The sequence below is a fragment of the Myxocyprinus asiaticus genome, chromosome 9 (genome assembly GCF_019703515.2).
Source record: "Myxocyprinus asiaticus isolate MX2 ecotype Aquarium Trade chromosome 9, UBuf_Myxa_2, whole genome shotgun sequence".
Lineage (NCBI taxonomy): Eukaryota > Metazoa > Chordata > Actinopteri > Cypriniformes > Catostomidae > Myxocyprinus > Myxocyprinus asiaticus.
The window spans coordinates 24,347,702-24,368,617 of record NC_059352.1 but is presented as its reverse complement, the minus strand read 5'-3'; the positions used below and the strand labels follow the sequence as shown (position 1 = coordinate 24,368,617).

At 45.5% G+C, this 20,916-nt stretch overlaps 1 protein-coding gene across 1 annotated transcript in view; it reads right to left on the bottom strand.

Annotated features, from left to right (window-relative positions):
• The window catches only part of LOC127446332 (inactive tyrosine-protein kinase transmembrane receptor ROR1-like), a 252,529-nt gene that overhangs the window by 43,234 nt on the left and 188,379 nt on the right, over positions 1-20,916 (bottom strand). Inside the window, exon 2 of the mRNA XM_051707163.1 lies at positions 16,274-16,345. Coding sequence (XP_051563123.1) covers positions 16,274-16,345 — 72 coding nt within the window. The remainder of the gene's footprint in view (positions 1-16,273; positions 16,346-20,916) is intronic.

Genomic DNA, 20,916 nt, shown 5'->3' with positions numbered 1-20,916 from the left:
AGGATACAACCACATGGGGATAAGTTCTGACCCACAATGCATCTGACTGATGAGTCTAATCTTTTGGACATGTCCACTTCCTTGTAATGATTTAAGGATGTGGTGACTGGTTATGAACTTGAGCCAGATGAAACCAACTGCACACAGACCCACACACACATGTAATTCAGTTGTTTATTTATCAAACCTCTGCAGAGGATTTGAAGAACAAATTTGGCTATTTGAAGATAGTAAGACAAAGACAATAACATATTTTGTTTGTGTGATGTGCAAATATAATTTTTATATTTTCAGAAAAAAAGAAAAGAAAAAAAAGGCCTTTTTCTAAAGAAGATGTAAGTGGTGTTTGCCTGTGCAAAATTTAGAATGTTGCTATGATGTTGTTAGGGTGTTCTGGGTGGTTGCTTACTGGCCCAATTCAAAATTGCACATATAACTTCCTGAAGTCTCTATGATATTCTGGCCCCTAGTTATGGCCCGGATCTCTCCTTCAATGTGATCTTTTTCATATGTTTAATCACTTACTAGACTAAAATCCTACATCTGATTTATGGATGCTTCGATCAGGATTTTTACAGCAGATACGAATATCGATTTAGTTATAATCTGATCAGCAAATACCGATTACGATACCGGTCATTAAACCTTTTTCCAGGAGCTCTGTCATAACCAATTATGTAAGCTCAGTGCCACTGTTAACTGAATTATCCTGTTGGTAATACCATAGGTTTTGCTTAGTTTTTGCAGATTATAAATGCTGTAGGTTGGTTAATTGATAATCAAATACACAAACACAAAAAAATATATATAAAAAAAGATAATAATAAATTTTTTAATAGGCCTTAAAAACAATTTTTTTTTAAACAAAACATTCTCTATATAAGGATAGATATTCCTATGAAGAACAAGTCAAACTGACAACCAAAAGATTAAACTTAATGTAACAGTTGTCACTATTTTATTTTATTATTATTTTTCATTATTTTATTATTTATTTTTGTATTTATTTTTTGCATCTATTGCATCATATTATTGTATCTAAATATTTTATATAGGCAATATTTTATTTTATTTTATGTTCCCTGCCTTTTAATAATTATGGATGTAGGTAAGTTCCGCTTTTACTCGTTCCTGCTGAAGCTTTAATGAGTGGAGCATACACACTCTTATGTGATGGAAGAGACAAGAAGAGAGTGGCGAAAGAGCACATATTTGCGGGCTTAACAGATGCTGCTGTAAGGGCAGTTTGTTTGGGAGTTATTGAATAAATATGTTTGAATTATACCTTATCTTGTAGCCCGTGTTACTATTATGAGACCTATGCACACCACTGCAGCCAACAAAAATAAAGATGGCACCGCTTTCCCATTGCTGTATCGCATGTACACAAGTACAGTATGATTTTCATAATCTCCATACCTCTCACGCTGCATCACTCTTCACTACAACAATCGATTACTGTTCCCCACACAGCTGTGAAGACATGAGAGTGATGCTGAAGTCTTTAAGGAGCCGCAGGTCTTTTGTGACACTGGCGATCGGTTGATGTGATCGCCATATTATGAGACCACCGATCAAGTCATAGGAAGTGAATGTTGACTGATACCAATCAGCGGTCGATCGGAGCATTCCTAGTCTGATTGCTTAGAAAAGTGATAGTGAACCTGTCACAGCTCCGGTGAGCTCGTTCTGTACGTTCTGTGTTTGTGTGTGCGTGGCTCCATCCCTCACACGGTCACAGGTGCCGCGGATTGAGCGTGAGCACGGTTGCTATGGGCAGGGTTGGGGAGTAACGGAATACATGTAACGGGAATACGTATTTAAAATACAAAATAAAAATAACTGTATTCCACTACAGTTACAATTTAAATCATTGGTAATTAGAATACAGTTACATTCAGAAAGTATTTTGATTACTGAAGAGATTACTTTGCATTTTATTGTCATTTGTTTCATTTAATATTCAGTCCTTTCAGATGGAAAACATTTATACACATAAATAATGCGATCCAAAGTGCATTTGAACAGCAGTGAAACACCTTCTTATGATGTGTTACATTCATACGAGCAGACAGAGAAGTAAGTCTGAAGTAAGTTTGGAGTAGAAGAAATATAAATAAACCTTGTATAAATTGTCAGCTTTACGCTAATCTAAAATGCTATTTCTAGCCATTTTACATGCATGTTTCCAGGCACGATCATATCAAGAAAATTCACATTGGATCATAATTTCTTTTTTTTCTAGTAAGACCTTTGATATTAGGGCAAAAATCTTATTCTTGATAATAATTTTTTTATTGTTTTCCTGTAAAAATATCTAAAAATCCTTAAAACAAGATCAGTTTGATTTATCTTGTTTTGGAAACAACACTGCATAAGATATTTAGGTTTTTCAGAGAATGCATTTTTAAAATGTCTATTTTGTCTTACTGTACTGGCAGAGTTTTTATAGTCAAAACAAGTGAAAAAAATCAACCAGTGCTGAAGAAGTAATCCAAAGTATTTAGAATATGTTACTGACTTTGAGTAATCTAACGAAATATGTTACAAATTACATTTTACAGTATGTATTCTGTAATCTGTAGTGGAATACATTTCAAAAGTAACCCTCCCAACCCTGGCTATAGGAACGCTGCTCATGCTATGCCATCAGTTGAATCACGACACCTGTTCCCCATTTCACGCTCCTTATTTAAACCCCTCAGTGTGTCTGTCTTGTTGTTCAGTGTGTTTCTATGCTCACTTCAAGCAGTCTTGCCTCTGTTGGTCCTGTGTGTGTATTTCCTGTTTCTCAGTTAGTGGCTGTGTGCCTTCATGAATTTGAAGCTCCAGTGGATGACTGAAATCAGCCTCCTTGACTTTGGTCCTGTTCCTGAATCTCCAAGCCCGGGTGCCCCGGTCATCTGGATTTCTCTCAAGTTCTTTGCCTGCTTCAGTCTGTGCTGGTCCCTGTTCCAAACTCTCTTGACTCTGTGTTGATTTATATTCGACTGTTAATAAACAAATGTGAACTGTTCCTCTGCAGTTGTCCCAGAATGTCCAAGAATGTCCAAGAATGTCCAAGAATGTCTAAGACCATGTCCAGCACGTCAGGAGGGTGCTCCAACAGCTACTAGAGAACCGTCTGTATGTCAAGGTGGAGAAGTGTGTGTTTCATGCACAGTTGGTTCCGTTCCTGGGGTTCATCGTTTCATCCAAGGGGATTCGCATGGACCCGCTAAGGTTAGCACTGTTTCAGATTGGCCCCAGACTCCCGCAAGTCTTTGCCAAGGTTTCTGGGGTTCGCCAATTTTTACTGTGGTTTTACCGCAACTACAGTCAACTCGCTGCACCTCTCACGGATCTCACCTCCTCCCGTCCTGAGTTTCGTTGGTCCCTGCAGGCTCAAGCCGCATTTCTCAAATTAAAGAAAAGGTTTACTACTGCCCCAATTCTAATTACTCCTGACCCTTCTCATCAGTTCGTGGTGGAGGTGGATGCGTCTGAGGTTGGGGTTGTAGCGGTTTTGTCTCAGCGCTCTCCCTCGGACTAAAAAATGCATCCGTGTGCCTTTTTTTTCCCATCGCCTAACACACTCAGAACAGAATTACGACGTGGGTAACAGAAAGCTACTGGCTGTCAGGTTGGCTTTGGAGGAGTGGTGCCATTGGTTAGAGGGTTCAGGGGTACCTTTCATGGTTTGGTCTGATCACAAGAACCTAGAGTACATCCACGGAGCCAAGCGGTTAAATTCCAGATAGGCTCGCTGGGCGCTTTTCTTTACTCGGTTCCACTTCGTGCTCTCGTACTGTCCTGGCTCTAAGAACCTCAATCCCGACATCCTCTCTCAACGGTTCGAGGTCCAGACCTCCACGGTCCCACTGGACACCATCCTACCACCTTCCCGGGTGGTGGGCATGGTGTCTTGGGAGGTGGAGTCCAAAGTCTGTTAAGCACTGCGCGATATCCCTCTTCCAGCGAAGATCCCAGCGAACCTGTTATTTGTTCCCGATTGGTCCGAACACACATCCTACAGTGGGGTCACTCCTTCAATCTGGCCCGTCACCCTGGCACGACTTGCACCCATGTGCTCGTTCAACAAATATTCTGGTGGCCCTCATTAGCACAGGACGTTATATGGTTCATTGCTGCTTGTCCCGTTTGCGCGTCTAGCAAGATCTCCAGTCAACCCCCAGCAGGGCTCCTCCAACTGCTGTCAGTCCCTTTGAGACCCTGGTCTCACATAGCCATGGTTTGTGTTACCTGTCTTTCTCCATCCCATGGCAACACAGTCATTATGACCATGGTGGACTGACTCTTGAAGGTGGCTCATTTCATCCCCCTCCCCAAATTGCCTTCAGCAAGGGAGACAGAGGTTGAGGTCATAAACCATGTTTTCTGCATTCATGGCCTCCTGGTCGACGTAGTTTCAGACAGAGGACCCCAATTTATGTCAAGGTTTTGGGCAGAGCTCTGCTGACAGCTTGGAGTGACCATGAGTTTGTCTTCTGGATTTCACCCTAGAACAATGGGCAAGTGGAGCGTGCCAATTAGGATCTGGAGAGAGCCCTGCAATGTGTGTATTCCCTGAATCCGTCTTCCTGGAGCACCTCTTTAGCCTGGGTTGAGTATGCACACAACTCCTTGCCCTCATCGTCTACTGGGTTATCACCCTTCCAGTGCTGCCTAGGTTATCAGCCACAGATATTCCTGGCTCAAGAACCAGACGTCTCTGTCCCCCTGCACATGCGTTTATTTAAAGGTGCCAACGCACATAGAAGGGTGCCAGGGAAGCCCTCCTTAAGGCTGATGCCCGCTATCAGAGGTCGTCGGACCGTCACTGGTATAAACCCCCCTTATGTCTGTGGTCAGAAGGTTTGGTTGTCCTCCAAGGATATTCCTCTCCGACTCCCCTCTTGAAAGCTGGGGCCCCATTTCATCAGCCCTTTCGCCATCTATAAGATCCTTAGTCCGGTGGTGGTATGGCTTAAATTACCACCACACCTCAAACGCATTCACCCCATTTTTCACATCTCTACGATCAAACCGGTTTTCCGCTCTGAGCTTCATCCCACCTCTCCCATCCTGCCGCCGCCACGCCTTATTGAGAGGGCTCCTGCCTAATCAATGAAATGGCTCCTCGATGTTAGGCGGAGGGGTAGAGGGTTCCAATACCTGGTAGACTGAGAGGGTTATGGATCTGAGGAGAGGTGTTGGGTCCCGGCTCGGGACATTTGGGACCGTGCTCTGATATCGGAGTTCAATCAATGTCATGGTAAGCCCCTCGAGGACGCTTAGAGCCGTCCATGGGGAGGAGGTACTGTCACGGCTCTGGTGAGTTCGTTCGGTTCATTCTGTGTTTGTGTGTGTGTGTGGCTCCCTCCCTCATGTGTCACAGGTGACGCAGATTGAGCGTGAGTACGGTTGCTATGGGAACACTGCTCACGATATCCTATCAGCTGATTCGTGGCACCTGTTCCCCATTTCACTCTCCTTATTTAAACCCCTCAGTGTGTCTGTCTTGTTGCTGGATTGTTCATTGTGTTTCTATGCTCACCTCATGCAGTCTCGCCTCTGTCGGTCTTGTGTGTGTATCTCCTGTTTCTCGGTTAGTGGCTGCGTGCCTTCCTGAATCTGAAGCTCCAGAGGATGACTGAAATCAGTCTCCTTGCCTTTGGTCCTGTTACTGACTCTCCAAGCCCAGGTGCCCCGGTCATCTGGATTTCTCTCTAGTTCTTTGCCTGCTGTAGTCTGTGCCGGTCTCTGTTCCAAGCACTCTTGACTCTGTGTTGATTTATATTCGACTGTTGATAAACTAACGTGAACTGTTCCTCTGCGTTTGGATCCTCTCTTGTGTTTACCATGACAGCACCTCTCTTTAACAGACCATGCGATTTGACAAACAGTGCAAGGACAATTTAACCTACATGCTGAAGTTTAATACTTATGAGCAATAGTAACAGTGATGCTTGCCTTAGCAATGGTGACAGGACAAGAATAGGATAAACAATGTATCTATCAGATAGCAATTACTTTGAAGTCTTTTGTTTCTTTAAACCTTTCCTCTGCTTCTACTCTAAAGCATAAGCCAACTGCTGGTCAAAGGAAAGACTTCTGAGGACAGGAAAGCAGAGATCAGTAAGGAAGATCTTTTTGTGTTGACAATTGTATTCCAGCACCAAGCAACAAATCCGACAGAGATCTGAATATTTATCCCAAAACAGTTAGGATAATTTGGAAAAATCAGAGAGTAGACTTAATGACCCCAATTCTCTTAGATTATAGTTTAATCAATACTAAGTTTGCTTCAAGACAGGAAAAACATAAATTATATTACAAATAAAAGAATAATAGAGAAAGGAGAAGGCTTGGAATGGAGCTGTGTACTGATATAATGTGCCTGTAAGTGTGTGTGTGTGTTTATAAGTGAAAGAAAAACGTTAAAGGCCACATTAAATCATCTGTAGAGCGCAGCTTTCTTTCCTATGTTTTCATAATTTCTATTGAACAGACAGATCACACTGTGAATTCAGTGACTGTAGGTGAAAAGTTCTTCAGCTAAAATCAGTCTGTGCTTACCGAAATTCAAATCACTGCCACCAGTGGCTGAAGCTGGAAGTGTTATTTAATGTACAGGCACACGTGAGCTCCAGTTTCCAGGTGAAATGTCCACAGAGTGGTGCCAAAAACTTTTTTTTTTTTAGTTTGTAAATTGTAAATGATGTAAATTTTTCGTTGTTTAGTTTCAACAGACCCTAAACCTAAAGCCCAAAGTATACTTCGGTCAGACATGAATGCTGAGCTTCCGCATACAGGATGCGTGATGCAAATTTAGTCATCAGCAGAGTGCTCAAGCACTGAATGTGCAGAGCCCAATTTTTCGCGTGTCTTTGAATGCACAAAATGCGCCTGGAATAATTTGCATTAATTAGTGGGTCCACAAGGTGGTAACACACACATGAGCCGTTGCTGTTACGAAGAATGATATAATCACTGCTAAACAACAGGAGATGAATGTGAAAACAACAACAGTGGATGTGCACATCAAGAACGCATGTGTGAGGAGGTCAGGAGATACCTGTATTTGTATAACTCGAGTCTGAAGGAATATAAAGACTTCTTTATGTGTCTAAACTCCTGTAGGGAATTAGCGACTTTGTGACGGTATATTTACAACTGCCAGCATTCATCACCAATTATATGTAGGGAATTTGCATAATGGCTTTAAGCTAATGCCTGCATAATTTTCCAACCATTAATGCAAGGAATTTAGCTCAATAAGGAGAATAACGACTGACTTGAGGAATATTAAAATAAGTAATGTTTACGTCCTATCAAAGTCTTTGGCCAGTGATGAGTTGATCGGCACATAAGATTAATTCTTACAGTAATCCTACTTTCATGGCCATTGAAAATAATATCACAAATAGCTTGAAATACTGTTTATGAGCAATGCAGATTTTTAGGATCGACAGATTTCTAGGGACTGATAGGATTTGATCAAATACATAATAAAATTGTCTTTGAATAGGGTTAGGGTTAGGGTTAGGTTAACCCTAACCCAACATAAAACTAAACTAACACACATACAGTAGACAAACATAAATCACAGGTTGGTGTGTGAGCTTTGACATAAGATGAAATGGAAGTAATCTGTAACGAAAAAATGAACTTTATGGAGTCTACAGGCCATGCCTTGAGAACCATCATTACTTAATTTAGTATGCCTCGATTTAGATCGGGTTACCCAGTTCCCTATCTGTCACTCACTCGACGTTGTGTCGATGAAGTGACACTAGGGGTCACTCTTGGGAGCCAGAGACACCTCTGGTCTTTGATAAAAGGCCAATGAAAATTGGCGAGTGGTATTTGCATGCCACTCCCCTGGACATACGGGTATAAAAGGAGCTGGTATGCAACCACTCATTCAGATTTTCTCTTCGGAGCCGAATGGTCATGCTCACTGAGCTGAATTTCTACTGTTCATTCACCTCTGCTGGATCTGACGGCGCATTTCAGTGGCTTCTCCCTCCTCTGCACTGGTGCATTGCAGAGAACGCCCCTGGGCGCTTCGGCAGAAAAAAAAGAGAGTATATTTTCTGAAAGAGCTTTTTCCACTAAAAGAGTATATTTCTCTAAAAGATCGGCACACACGGAACGTCTTTTTAAAGATGTGTATTTTTAAAGATGGCTTTCCGATTGTGTGTTATTCCTGGTTGTGGTCGTTATCTCTCAACTTCGGATGGTCATGATCGCTGTCTTTCGTGTCTGGGCGCGACCCACACGGAGGCAGCATTTGTGGATGGTTCATGTTCTCATTGTGAGAATATGACCATGGCAACGTTGCGGTCGCGGCTTGCTTTCGTAAGAAAGCAAGCCACCCCAGCGGCTCCCCGCCTCGGTCCTTCTACCTACGGGTATGAGGCCAGAGTGGCTAGCACTGGGGGTGATTTGGGGACCCCAATGGGATCGCCTCCGCTGGGTATCCCCCCGCGGACTTCCCATTTCCCAGCACGCTCGTCTGCCCCAGTTGGGCTTCCGGATGAGTCTGCCGACTCGTCTCACAGCGAGTCTGGCCTCTTGTTCGGAGCCCGCGAAGATGATGAGCTCTCGAGCGCAGCATCGGAGAGCGGGCTTGTCCAGTCGGACACAGAAGCCTCAGCTGGGCTCCCCCCCTTGGGGACGATTGCCCAGTCACAGGCTGATGCAGAAATGTCGGACATGCTTTCCCGGATGGCCGCGAGCGTCGGGTTAGAGTGGAACCCTCCACACTCCCCTGAACCCTCGTGGCTTGATGATTGGTTCCTGGGCTCATGGCACCGCTCAAAGCAGCCACGCCCACTCCAGTGTCTTTCCTTTTACTGCCCGGCCCCGATTCCGCAGTTCCCCCGCCCTCACTACCTTCGATGGCGGGGCGGCCAGGGGCTATATGGCGATTCCCCCGGTGGATAAGGCGCTCACGGTGCACCTATGCCTGCAGAGCGCCGCCATCTGGTGCGGATGCCCTGAGCTCCCATCCAAGCCCTGCTGGACAAGCCTCCTCTGCCATGCACGCCATGGCTCTCCTGCAGGTCCACCAAGCCAAGGCACTGAAAGAACTGCACGAGGGTAGTTCCGCCCCAGATTTGATGCAGGAACTGCGCACGGCGACCGACCTCGCTCTCCGAGCGACGAAGGTCATGGCGCGGTCTCTCGGGTGGACGATGGCCACATTAGTGGTCCAGGAGCGCCACCTTTGGCTCAACCTGGTCGAGATGGGTGAGGCCGACAAGACACGGTTTCTTGCTGCCCCCATTTCCCAGGCTGGCCTATTCGGCAACACCGTTGAGGACTTTGCCCAGCAGTTCTCGGCAGTGAAGCAGCAGATGGAGGCTATCCGGCACATCCTGCCCCGGCGCAGCTCAAGATCCCGCACCCCGCCTGCTCGTCGCCAAGGGCGTCCCCCTGCGGTGACTGCACCGGTTCCGCCGCAGCCCGCCCCTTCGGCCCGGCCCTGGCGTGGAGCCCACCGCAGGAAGCAGACACCACCCGTCTCACAGTCGGCTGCTAAGAACCCACGGAGGTCGTCAAAGCGCCCCTGAGACAGGCGACCCAGGGACGACGAAACCCACTCACCTGGAGCTGGTAAGAAGACCACTCCATTCCCCAATGGAGGGCTGGGTGGAAAATCTTTTGTTGCCTTTTTGTTTGATTTCGCCACATGGCCAAGTGGCTGCGGTACCCAACAGTTCAGCAAAAGAGCAGTTTCTTTCCTCCCTGGGTCACATACCCGGTGTGAACGGTCATCATCACAACTACCGTCCACGGGTTTTTCCTTGCAGGATTGGCGCTCCAGCGGTGGTCTTCCTGCCCCTGAGTGCCCAGCTGTGGCACACAGCCGCCCCCAATGTGGCAGTCTCCATGGGTTACGAGGACAGGCCTCTTCCTCCCCCGTCCCAGGCTGTTCCGGGGGTGGTCACAAGGAGCCAGGTAAGTGCTTCGATGTCCCAAGACTCAGCACGGCCATGATGTGGTGTGGCACCTCGAGCTCTGCCCCGCCGCGAGGCCCCACCTGCCGGTATGTCCGACGACGTTGTCCCCTTGGTCCCCCTTGCACGGAACTTGGATGCGTGGCTTGCGCTTTCCACTCCGTCGCGATGGCTGATCCAGACCGTCCGACTCAGCTACGCGATTCAGTTCGCCAGGCGCCCGCCCAGGTTCAGCGGTATCCACTTCACCTTGGTCAAGGACGAAAACGCTGCTACCTTGCGCACGGAGATCGCTACCCTCCTACGGAAGGGCATTATAGAACCTGTCCCTCCGGTCGAGATGAAAAAGGGGTTTTACAGACCCTACTTCATCGTACCAAAAAAAGGCGGTGGGTTGCGGCCAATCTTGGACCTGCGAGTACTGAACCGGGCCTTACACAGACTCCCGTTCAAGATGCTGACGCAAAAACGCATTCTGGCTTGCGTCCGGCATCAAGATTGGTTCGCGGCGGTAAATCTGAAGGACGCGTACTTCCACGTCTCGATCCTTCCTCGACACAGACCCTTCCTGCGGTTTGCATTCTAGGAAATCAGTACAGTGTATCAGTACAAAGTCCTCCCTTTTGGCCTCCTCACATCTTCACGAAGGTCGCAGAGGCAGCCCTTGCCCCGTTAAGGGAGGTGGGCATTAACATTCTCAACTATCTTGACGACTGGCTAATCCTAGCTCACTCTCAGGACATGTTGTGCGCACACAGGGACTTGGTGCTCTCACACCTCAGCCGACTAGAGCTTTAGGTCAACTGGGAAAAGAGCAAGCTCCTCCTGGTTCAGAGCATCTCTTTTCTCGGTTTGGAGCTGGACTCAGTCTCTTTGACAGTGTGCCTTATGAATGAGTGCACCCAGTCGGTGCTGGCCTGTTTGAAGGCATTCAAACAGAAAACAGCAGTTCCACTGAAACTTTTTCAGAGGCTCCTGGGGCATATGGCATCCTCAGCGGTAGCCACCCCGCTCGGGTTGATGCATATGAGACCGCTTCAGCGCTGGCTTCAGACTCGAGTCCCGAGATGGGCATGGCGCCATGGGACACATCACGTGGTCATCACGCCGGTCTGTCACCGTCTTTTCAGCTCTTGGACCGACTTCTCGTTTCTACGGGCAGGTGTTCCCCTAGAACTGGTCTCCAGGTGCGTCGTGGTCATGACGGATGCCTCCAAAATGGGCTGGGGCATTGTTTGCAATGGGCACGCAGCCGCCGACCTATGGACGGGCCCGCGACTGCATTGGCACATCAACTGCCTCGAGTTGTTGGCAATTTTGCTCGCCCTGCGGAGGTTTCGGCCGTTGATCCAGGGCAAGCACGTGTTAGTTTGGACAGACAACACGGCAATGGTAGCATATGTCAACCGCCAAGGCGGTCTGCGCTCTCGTTGTATGTCACAACTCGCCTGCCGTCTCCTCCTCTTGAGTCAGCAGAACTTCAAGTCGCTGTGAGCCACTCACATCCTGGGCAACCTCAACACTACAGCGGACATGCTGTCACGGCAGGTTATCCTCAGGGGAGAGTGGAGACTCCACCCTCAGGTGGTCCAGCTGATTTGGAGTCGATTCAGACGGGCACAGGTGGAACTGTTTGCCTCCCAAGAATCCTCCCACTGCCCACTCTGGAACGCCCTGACCGAGGCCCCCCTCAGCATAGATGCACTGGCACACAGCTGGCCCCCTGGCATGCACAAATATGCGTTTCCCCCAGTGAGCCTACTTGCACAGACCCTGTGCAAGGTCAGGGAGGACGAGGAGCAGGTCGTCCTGATAGCACCCTACTGGCCCACCCAGACGTGGTTCTCGGACCTCACGCTCCTCGCGACAGCCCCCTCCCCCCGGCGAATTCCCCTGAGGAAGGACCTTCTTTCTCAGGGATGGGGCACCATCTGGCACCCGCGACCATACCTCTGGAATCTCCATGTCTGGCCCCTGGATGGGATGCGGAGGTAGACACGATCACTCAGGCTAGCGCCCCCTCTACGAGGCACCTGTATGCCTTTAAGTGGTGTCTGTTCGCTAACTGGTGTTCTTCCTGACGGGAAGACCCCCAGAGATGCGCAGTCGGATAGTGCTTTCCTTCCTGCAGGAGAGGTTGGAAGGGAGGCTGTCCCCTTCCACCTTGAAGGTGTACGTTGCCACCATAGCAGCACACCATGACACAGTCAACAGTAAGTCCTTAGGGAAGCACAACCTGATCATCTGGTTCCTAAGAGGTGCCAGGGGGCTGAATCCCTCCAGAAAGCGCCTCTTTCCATCATGGGACCTCTCTGTAGTTCTTCAGGGTCTACAGAGAGCCCCCTTTGAGCCTTTACAGTCAGCCGAGCTTAAGACACTCTCCTTGAAGACTGTCCTCCTGACTACGCTCACTTACATCAAGAGGGTAGGAGACCTGCAAGCGTTCTCTGTCAGCGAAACGTGCCTGGAGTTTGGTCCGGACTACTCTCACGTGATCCTGAGACCCCGACCAGGCTATGTGCCCAAGGTTCCCACGACCCCTTTTAGGGACTAGGTGGTGAACCTTCAAGCGCTGCCCCAGGAGTAGGCAGACCCAGCCCTGTCGTTGCTGTGTCCGGTGCACGCTTTACGCATCTATTTGGATCGCACGCAGAGCTTTAGGATCTCTGAGCAGCTCTTTGTCTGCTTTGGTGCATAGCAGAAAGGAAGCACTGTCTCCAAGCAGAAGATCACCCACTGGCTCATTGATGCCATAACTATAGCATATCACGCCCAGGACATGCCGCCTATGAGCCCATTCTACCAGGGGTGTAGCGGCCTCCTGGGCCCTGGCCAGGGGTGCCTCTCTAACAGACATTTGCAGAGCAGTAGGCTTGGCAACACCCAACACCTTTGCAAGGTTCTACAATCTCCAGGTGGAACCGGTTTCATCCCAGGTAGTGGCACGCAATACAAATGGATAAGCACGGGATAGCCGGCCGGGTGTATCGCTGCACATAGTGCCTTCCACCTCCTTTTGAGCTGAAGATGTGTGCCATTAATTCCCAGTAGTGTTCACAAACTTTGTTCTCTGGTTGACTTCCTCCGAGCCCTGAAGCAGTCGAGTTTTTGGAGAGACTCGCTGCCGGCAGAGTACACATGCTAACTAAGAGTCCTGTTCTGGGGTAGGTGCACCGCATGTGGTGGTTCCTTGTAAGGCTAACCCCATGCGATGTATATCTTCCACTAATTCATTTCCCTGTTGGCAAACTGCGTCTTCCTTGGGCAGAGTCCCTCTGCCCCAGTCTCCATGTTTGTAGTAATTCCTCCCCCGTTGGGTAGGATCTACCTTGAAGACTCTCCACATGGTCGGAAAGACCATGTGACGTATTTTTCCACTTAAATATCCCCCCCTCTCTTTGGGTGAGGTGTGGTCTCCGCAGTATCTTCCCCTTGGGAGGGACACCCCCCGACTAGACCTGGCGGCCCAGTTGGATAATCCCCCTTCTTTTTTAGGGAGTGGAAAAAAAGAAGGGGAAAAGAGGCCATGACTGGATTAGCCTGTCTCTATCTTTTGGGTTGTCGACTTGTCCCCAAAGGGCCGTTCAACACTCATAACTATGTTGGGGGAGGTTACGTGTCGACCTGGTGTGCTGGCTACGAGGCACACAGTGGTCTGCCCGCCACACACCGCCAGTTCACGTAACACAGTTCAGCCAGTTGTGGCGTTTCGTATAGGGACCCCTAGTTTTCACTACATCGACACAACATCGAGTGAGTGACAGATAGGGAACGTCATGGTTACTTGTGTAACCTCTGTTCCCTGATGGAGGGAACGAGACGTTGTGTCCCTCCTGCCACAACGCTGTACTACCCGCTGAAATGGCCGGACCTTATCTCGGCTCCTCAGCATAAAACCTGAATAAGTGGTTGCATACCAGCTCCTTTTATTCCCGTATGTCCGGGGGAGTGGCATGCAAATACCACTCGCCAATTTTCATTGGCCTTTTATCAAAGACCAGAGGTGTCTTGGGCTCCCAAGAGTGACCCCTAGTGTCACTACATCGACACAATGTCTCGTTCCCTCCATCAGGGAACGGAGGTTACACAAGTAACCATGACGTTATCTACTAAAACACCAGCACTTTCAGCGAAGGTTTGTCGGTTTGTCCTTGCTTAAGTTGCATTGCATTGCGCTGCCTTGGTTCTTTGGCTAGGTCCGTAGAAAGCCTTTGTTGCATCAATGTTTGGAATTCTGTTGAAGATCGTGGATGCCGGACGGGTGACAGAATGACCAGGCAGAGCCCTGGAAGCGAGGCCTCCCAAAAGGGAGTGCAAGAAGAATGAAGAACAGAGAGCATTCGTCCTAGGCGGGGAGGTTTTATTGATTTGAGGTTGGCCACACCCCAAAGGTGTCTTGAGCCAATCAGAAGTGTCTTTTTCTAGGTCATATGGTCATTTCTGTCCTCCCCTCAAAATAATTAATTTATGACCTATTGTTCTCAGGTTTGTGAGTTTCCCGCTCAAAAAGTGAACATTTTAATCATGAATTTCAAAAGAGAACAACAACTGCAAATAACCCAAATATACTTCACACCATCACTCTGGAATTTAAAAGACAATAAATTACATACCAAACACTTGTACTTTCTTATTAAATTACAGTTATAATTCAGTTATAATGCATGATAAAATGTCCTAATATTTAGTTTTTTTCATTTTAAACATGGATAATACATTACACGCTATGAGAAACATAATTGTAGGGGTTATCATCTGCATAGAATACATTTGTCCATTTTTTAAGTATAATCCTACATATGGCTGTGTATTTTAATAGTAGTAAAATAAGCAAGTCCAAAGTCCATGTCAAATGTTCATAAATTAAGCTTCATGTGAGCTGGTGAGCCGGAAATCTGCCTCATGATAAGTATAATATTTTTAAGTGTAGAGAGTTGGTTATATTGAAGAACAATGGAGGTTTCCATGTCAGTCATAGAACAGTCCCTCAACTTATCAGTCATGTGACGAGTTGGGGGTTTATCTGATTAACATCAAAGACTGAGGAGTTTCACTGTGCTTCCCCCGCAGTTAAGATTTGCCAGATGCAACAAACTCAGTCTTGTTGGCACCAGTCCGAATTTCATTATAGCCAGTGTAGATTCTGGATTTAAGTTGTTCTGCATTGAATTGTTCAATTTCTCTTAGTTTTCTTCTGCGTAAATGCACTACACTCCTGATGAGAAATACTCCATTATCTCATAACAGTCGTAGCGCGTATGCGGCAACTGCCAGTGAATGCACGCACAGTCAAATGAAGTATACTTTGGCAGGCTCACGTTCGACTTTACACAGACGCTGAGTGTTCACGTCAAAACCGAAGTATACTTTGGGCTTACCTGTCAGTGGAGTAAAACTTTAATTTTCTTGAGTGAAAATGCCACCTCTGAATTGCGCTCAGCATTATTTATGTGAATGTGATTTCTTCCTGGTTTCCATGGGACCAGAACCTGTGTCTTGGAGGTTGCTCACTATAAGTAGCACTTGAGTGGAAGGTGGTCATTAAAGAATTGATGCCAAAATATTTGTCAATATGGGGTTCATTTCAGGGTACATGAACTTTCGGAGGCTAAATGTCAATTTCCTGTGTAATGTGTCCTGTGTCATGTATTGAAACAAAAAATTCAAAAAGGGGGCCGAAAAGTCTGTAGTTACATCACTGCCATTAATCGTGATTTGCTATTTGCTAGTTGGTTGCAGTAAGCATTAGGGGGAAGGAATTCTCATAAAGAGAGCATTTGACTGGACAAAAAAATTATCAATATTTTTGTCAATTTTCCAGAGCAAAAATAATTTCAAATGTGTATATCTGCTAAAGGTTGATTTTGTCAACTTTAAGGAGTACACCAGCATATACGTATATGGGTTCCAAGCTAACACACATTCTAAAAAAAAAAATAAAAAAAAATTAATTGTTAAGTGATCCTGTGGAAAATACTTGTGTTAACTCTCCTCACTTTTGTTCCAACTTGCATCTGAAATGATATCACAGACACAACAGATCTAGATTTCCAATGTGTATGGAAACCATCAAATTAGGGCACAGTGTCCCAGACAGTTCAGCTCTCGCTGAAGAATCATAATGACATAAGACACATAACCAGCCCCTTTTTAAACTGTTGCCATCTTACAGCTCACATGTTCCTGCTAGTAATCCTGTCTGCTTTGGCAATCAAAGCCAACATTCATCTCCAGACAAAACATCCAGCAATCACTGACTATCTGTCACATTACTGTAGACCTAATGGTGTCCCTCAGTGGCAGAACAGAGTCGGGCTCAAACTCACCTCTTTCAGCTCCCCTGGACATGTTCCAACTGGAGGCAGCCACCACTTTTGGGTCTGGAGGAATCTCAGCCCCTGTAGACAGAAAACCAAGAGAAAATAAATTTTAAATGGACAATAAAACCCATACAAAAAGAAACCATGGTACAGAGATGATTTCAAATGGTTATACCAAGCTTGATATATACCATGGTACTGAATGTTCACTCATATACTATGGTATTTACAAAGTATTTCAAAGAGTACCATGGTATTACTGAGATACAAGTCCCAAAAACATGCCATAGTATTTGCTGATTCTAAGCATTGGGAGTTATATTTTGCAAATCCGGTTTCAGTTCAGCAGTTTGGCTTCAATTAACTTTTTGTGAAAGATATGACAAAACACACAGCAAGCATGTGAAATTGAACAGACAGTCGTGTTGTTATTAGCACTCTGTGTGTGTTCGAGAGTGTGCAGGTAAACCTGCCTCTAATACACCAAGATTACAGACTTGTTACTGTACAAAGGGAATTTTATTACAGTGCAGCAACACAATATGGGCAAGTGTTGACAGGTCTAGAGTTAGTGATGCTCGCTTCACAATGGCCCCTTGTGAGTCAGACCAGGGATATTTTCATCAGTTCACTACCGAGCACAATAAACAATGGGACTGGTGCAGTGCAGGAGTCAGCATAAAGGTGCACACTGCTCCAGGAATGTATGGCATTGGTCCATTCCTCTCTCATAAGTGTGCGTGTCTGACCAGTGACAATATGAGGAGGAACAGGCCAACAGTTGTAAAATGAATGGGTGGCTGTAGGAAAGGAAGTCCTGCCTTCAATTAAAAGAGTCAATCAGCTTATTGGAAAAAGGATTTTCTGGTCTTTACGACATATCGCAATTATGAGTTTCGAGCACATGAATGACCAACCTGATCTCATGATATGGCTAATTCGTATGAAATCTTACAAGTTCATTCATATGAATTTGTCCGAATTGTATACGTGCAAATCCCTGGATGTGTTATGCGGAATAGTTTTGGAGATTTCATCCTTTCCCCCATTCAAGTAGCTACTGTAGGAGCTGCACTTGCATGCCTACAAAATAGCTGCCCTGGGGCACTCCCAAGATGGCCGCCAAGTAAACTCACTTGGTTTAAAAAGGGCTTTGGTCTGACTGACAGCATAAGCACACACATTCTAAAAAGGTGGACATATGCTTTCCTTTAAGACATTGAATGCAAAGAGTCCGGTCAGCAACTACTACCAAAGCAAACACATGTGCGCATGAGTGAATCCCTGTGTAAAGTCAAGAAATGGTAATGGATCACACAGAATCCCTGCTGACTGGGCTCACAGTGGAGGATAAATCTCCAGCATGCTGACAGCTTTGGAGCTCTGCTGGAACCACATCTCACATACTTCTATGAATGCCAGAAACAGAAAGGTACACTTCCATTCAAGAATAAGGATTAAATATTTTTTTTAAAGGAATAGCTCACCAGAAAATGAAAATTCTGTTATTATTTACTTAACCTCATGTAGGAACACTAAAGTTTTTGAATAATTTAATTGAATAACGACTTAAATTTCAGTCTGTTTCTCACACAAAGATGATGAAAGAAAGTAAAACGGGTTTGGACCAACATGAGGGAACTAATATGGAAAATCTCACAGCTAGAGAGAGAAGAAGTTGGACAAGAGACACTGGCGTCACAGTGCGAACAAGGTGTTATTATGTTAACTAGGTGTTAATTCAATGTTAAATATGCCTGGTGTTGGGACACATGCCACTATAATGAGCTGCTGATATACTTACACACACACACACATACACACACACACACACACACACACACACACACCCACACACCTGTTAGTGCCAATGATGTGACATTGCACACATACACTATCACACGCAATCATTGCTGGGGCAGGGACCAGCAGCTGCAGAGGCAGGTGCATTAGTGCCCCCCTACGATGACGTGGTCTATAAATCCATGATGTGTCTGTGATAGGTCACTTAATTTGCTCATTACATTCTGAACATGAGTCACAACAGTATGACCTGCCACTTTCATCTGCAAATCTCTCTGTTGGAGAAACTGTAACCTAAATTTAGGTAATCTAAATCTATTTTCCAAGTGTCGAATTTCTGTGACAGTTTATGATATAGTCATTATATAACACATACCACTAGATTTGCATTTACAGAAGGAAATACCAGTGCTTGTAAGGCAGCAAAATAATAGTTCTAAAGTTTTAGGTAAGTTTAGGTATAAGCATTGGTTCTGCATAAATGAAATGCTGTATCAGAGCTGCTTTGTTGTTCTCATGACACTCATGGCACTCAGTGTCTTGATTTCTGTAACTGTATGAAAAACAAACAACGCAGCGCTATCTTTCCAGCGTAAATGCATGCAAGAATGACAAGACCAATCACAATTCAGTATGCAAATATTATGATGATACAATCGCTGTCAGTTACATTTTGAATGCTGAACATTTTATCAATGTTTTATCAATGTCTAATACTCTGACTTCTTAAAATGTATAAAGTTGAATCAACCACCGCAGAACTTTGGGTGTATTTCAACCCTGAAAGACAGTGATGTGTCTTAGATAAGCCTTACTGATCTGTCAGATGGTTTATAATACATTTTCACTAGTGTGACGTTGATTAGTTGGCAATGGTTGTTCAGGCTTATCCTTTATCTGGCTCTCTCTAGTTTTTTTTTCTCTTTTGCTTTCTTTATATTTTAATTCAGCACACATCTCTTTTTTATAGGAGAACAATTGTCAGACCACCAACCACACTAAACAGGTCAGAACTTCAAAGAGGAAGAAAGAAAGAGAGAGAGAGAGAGAGAGAGAGAGAGAGAGAGAGAGAGAGAGAGAGAGAGAGAGAGAGAGAGCATGCACAGGCCATATATTTGTACAGGCCAGCTAAATATCAAAACAGATTTTTACTCCAGTTTGTCCACATCTGCAAGCTAACCCATCATTAGCTAATCACTAAATATCAGGCAAATTGCAGTGTAATTTTGAGATTACCAGTCTAATGCTGCCAAACAACAAAGACATATTTAATTGGGAACATTTGTAAATCATGATCTTAAAAGAAAGCAATATATCTGAAAATACAGTATTCACTCCTGAAACAACAGCTTGATCATAAAGTTCTTCAAAGAACTTCAGTTCACAGGCCACAGGTCACACTCACAAAAAACAAAATTATAATTCTGAATCAGATCCAGTTTATACCAAATAACAATTTTGCCCTAAGAAAAGGATAATTCCATTTTCTGTTGAATTGATTGAATAAACATTCATATCACTATTTCATACTGCTGAAAGCAAATAAGGGGTTGCATGTTTGAGTCCTGTTTGGGTCTAAGGTGATTTCTCCTTAATATTCGCTAAACATAAATACAAAAATCTCTGATTAAGACATTGATTCTCCTAGATTAATTCCAATTAAATACTATTTTACAAAGTTAAGACAATTCTAACAATATACTATGCAATATTACTTAAAGCTGAAGTTTTAAGTTTTATTTTCATTTTTTCACTTTTAAAATACTTTCTCCAAACCCAACTTGGCTCGACCAGTGGTGTGAGTTTGGTGTGGTATTTCTGGAATCTGTTTGAAAACAATGACCACCTTCCCTATCTGTCACTCACTCGATGTTGTGTCGATGTAGTGACACTAGGGGTCACTCTTGGGAGCCCCGAACACCTCTCCTTTTTTGAAAAAAGGCCAATGAGAATTGGCGAGTGGAATTTGCATGCCACTCCCCCGGACATACGGGTATAAAAGGAGCTGGTATGCAACCACTCATTCAGATTTTCTCTTCGGAGCCGAGCGGTTCTATTCATTGAGCTGAATTCATCTGGCGAGTTCATTCACCTCTCTCTGCTGGATTTTACGGCGCATTTCAGTGGCTTCTCCCCCTCTGCATCTGTGGTTTGCAGAGAACGCCCCTGGGCGCTTCGGCAGAAACAACTAAAAGAGTATATAAAAAAATATATATATATATTTAGTATATATATTAGATACTCTAATATATATATTATATATAATATATATATTAGAGTATATTTTCTTTCTAAAAGAGTAGCACACACAGAACGTCTTTTTAAAGATGCCTTTCCGTCTGTGTGTTATTCCTGGTTGTGGTCGATATCTCTCCGCTTCTGACAGCCAGGATCGCTGTCTTTCGTGTCTGGGCGCTGCACACGCGGAGACATCATTCATGGATAGGTCTTGTCCTCACTGCGAGAACATGACCATGGCAACGTTACGGTTGCGGCTTGCATTTGTAAAGACCTCAATGGGACCACCTCCGCCGGGTATCCCCCCACGGACCTCCTATTCCCTAGCACGCTCGCTTGCTCCGGTCGGGTGCTCAGACAAGATCGCCGGCTCGTCTCAGGGCGAGTTCAACATCTCGTTCGGAGCCCAGGAAGAAAACGAGTTATCGAGCGCAGCATCGGAGAGCAGGCTCGTCCATTCGGACGCAGAAGCTTCGACTGGGCTTCCTCCTTCGGGAGTGGTCGCCCAGTCCCAGGCCGATGCGGAAATGATGGACATGCTTTCCCGGGCAGCCGTGAGCGTCAGGCTAGAGTGGAACCCTCCGCTCTCCCCTGAACCCTTGCGGCTC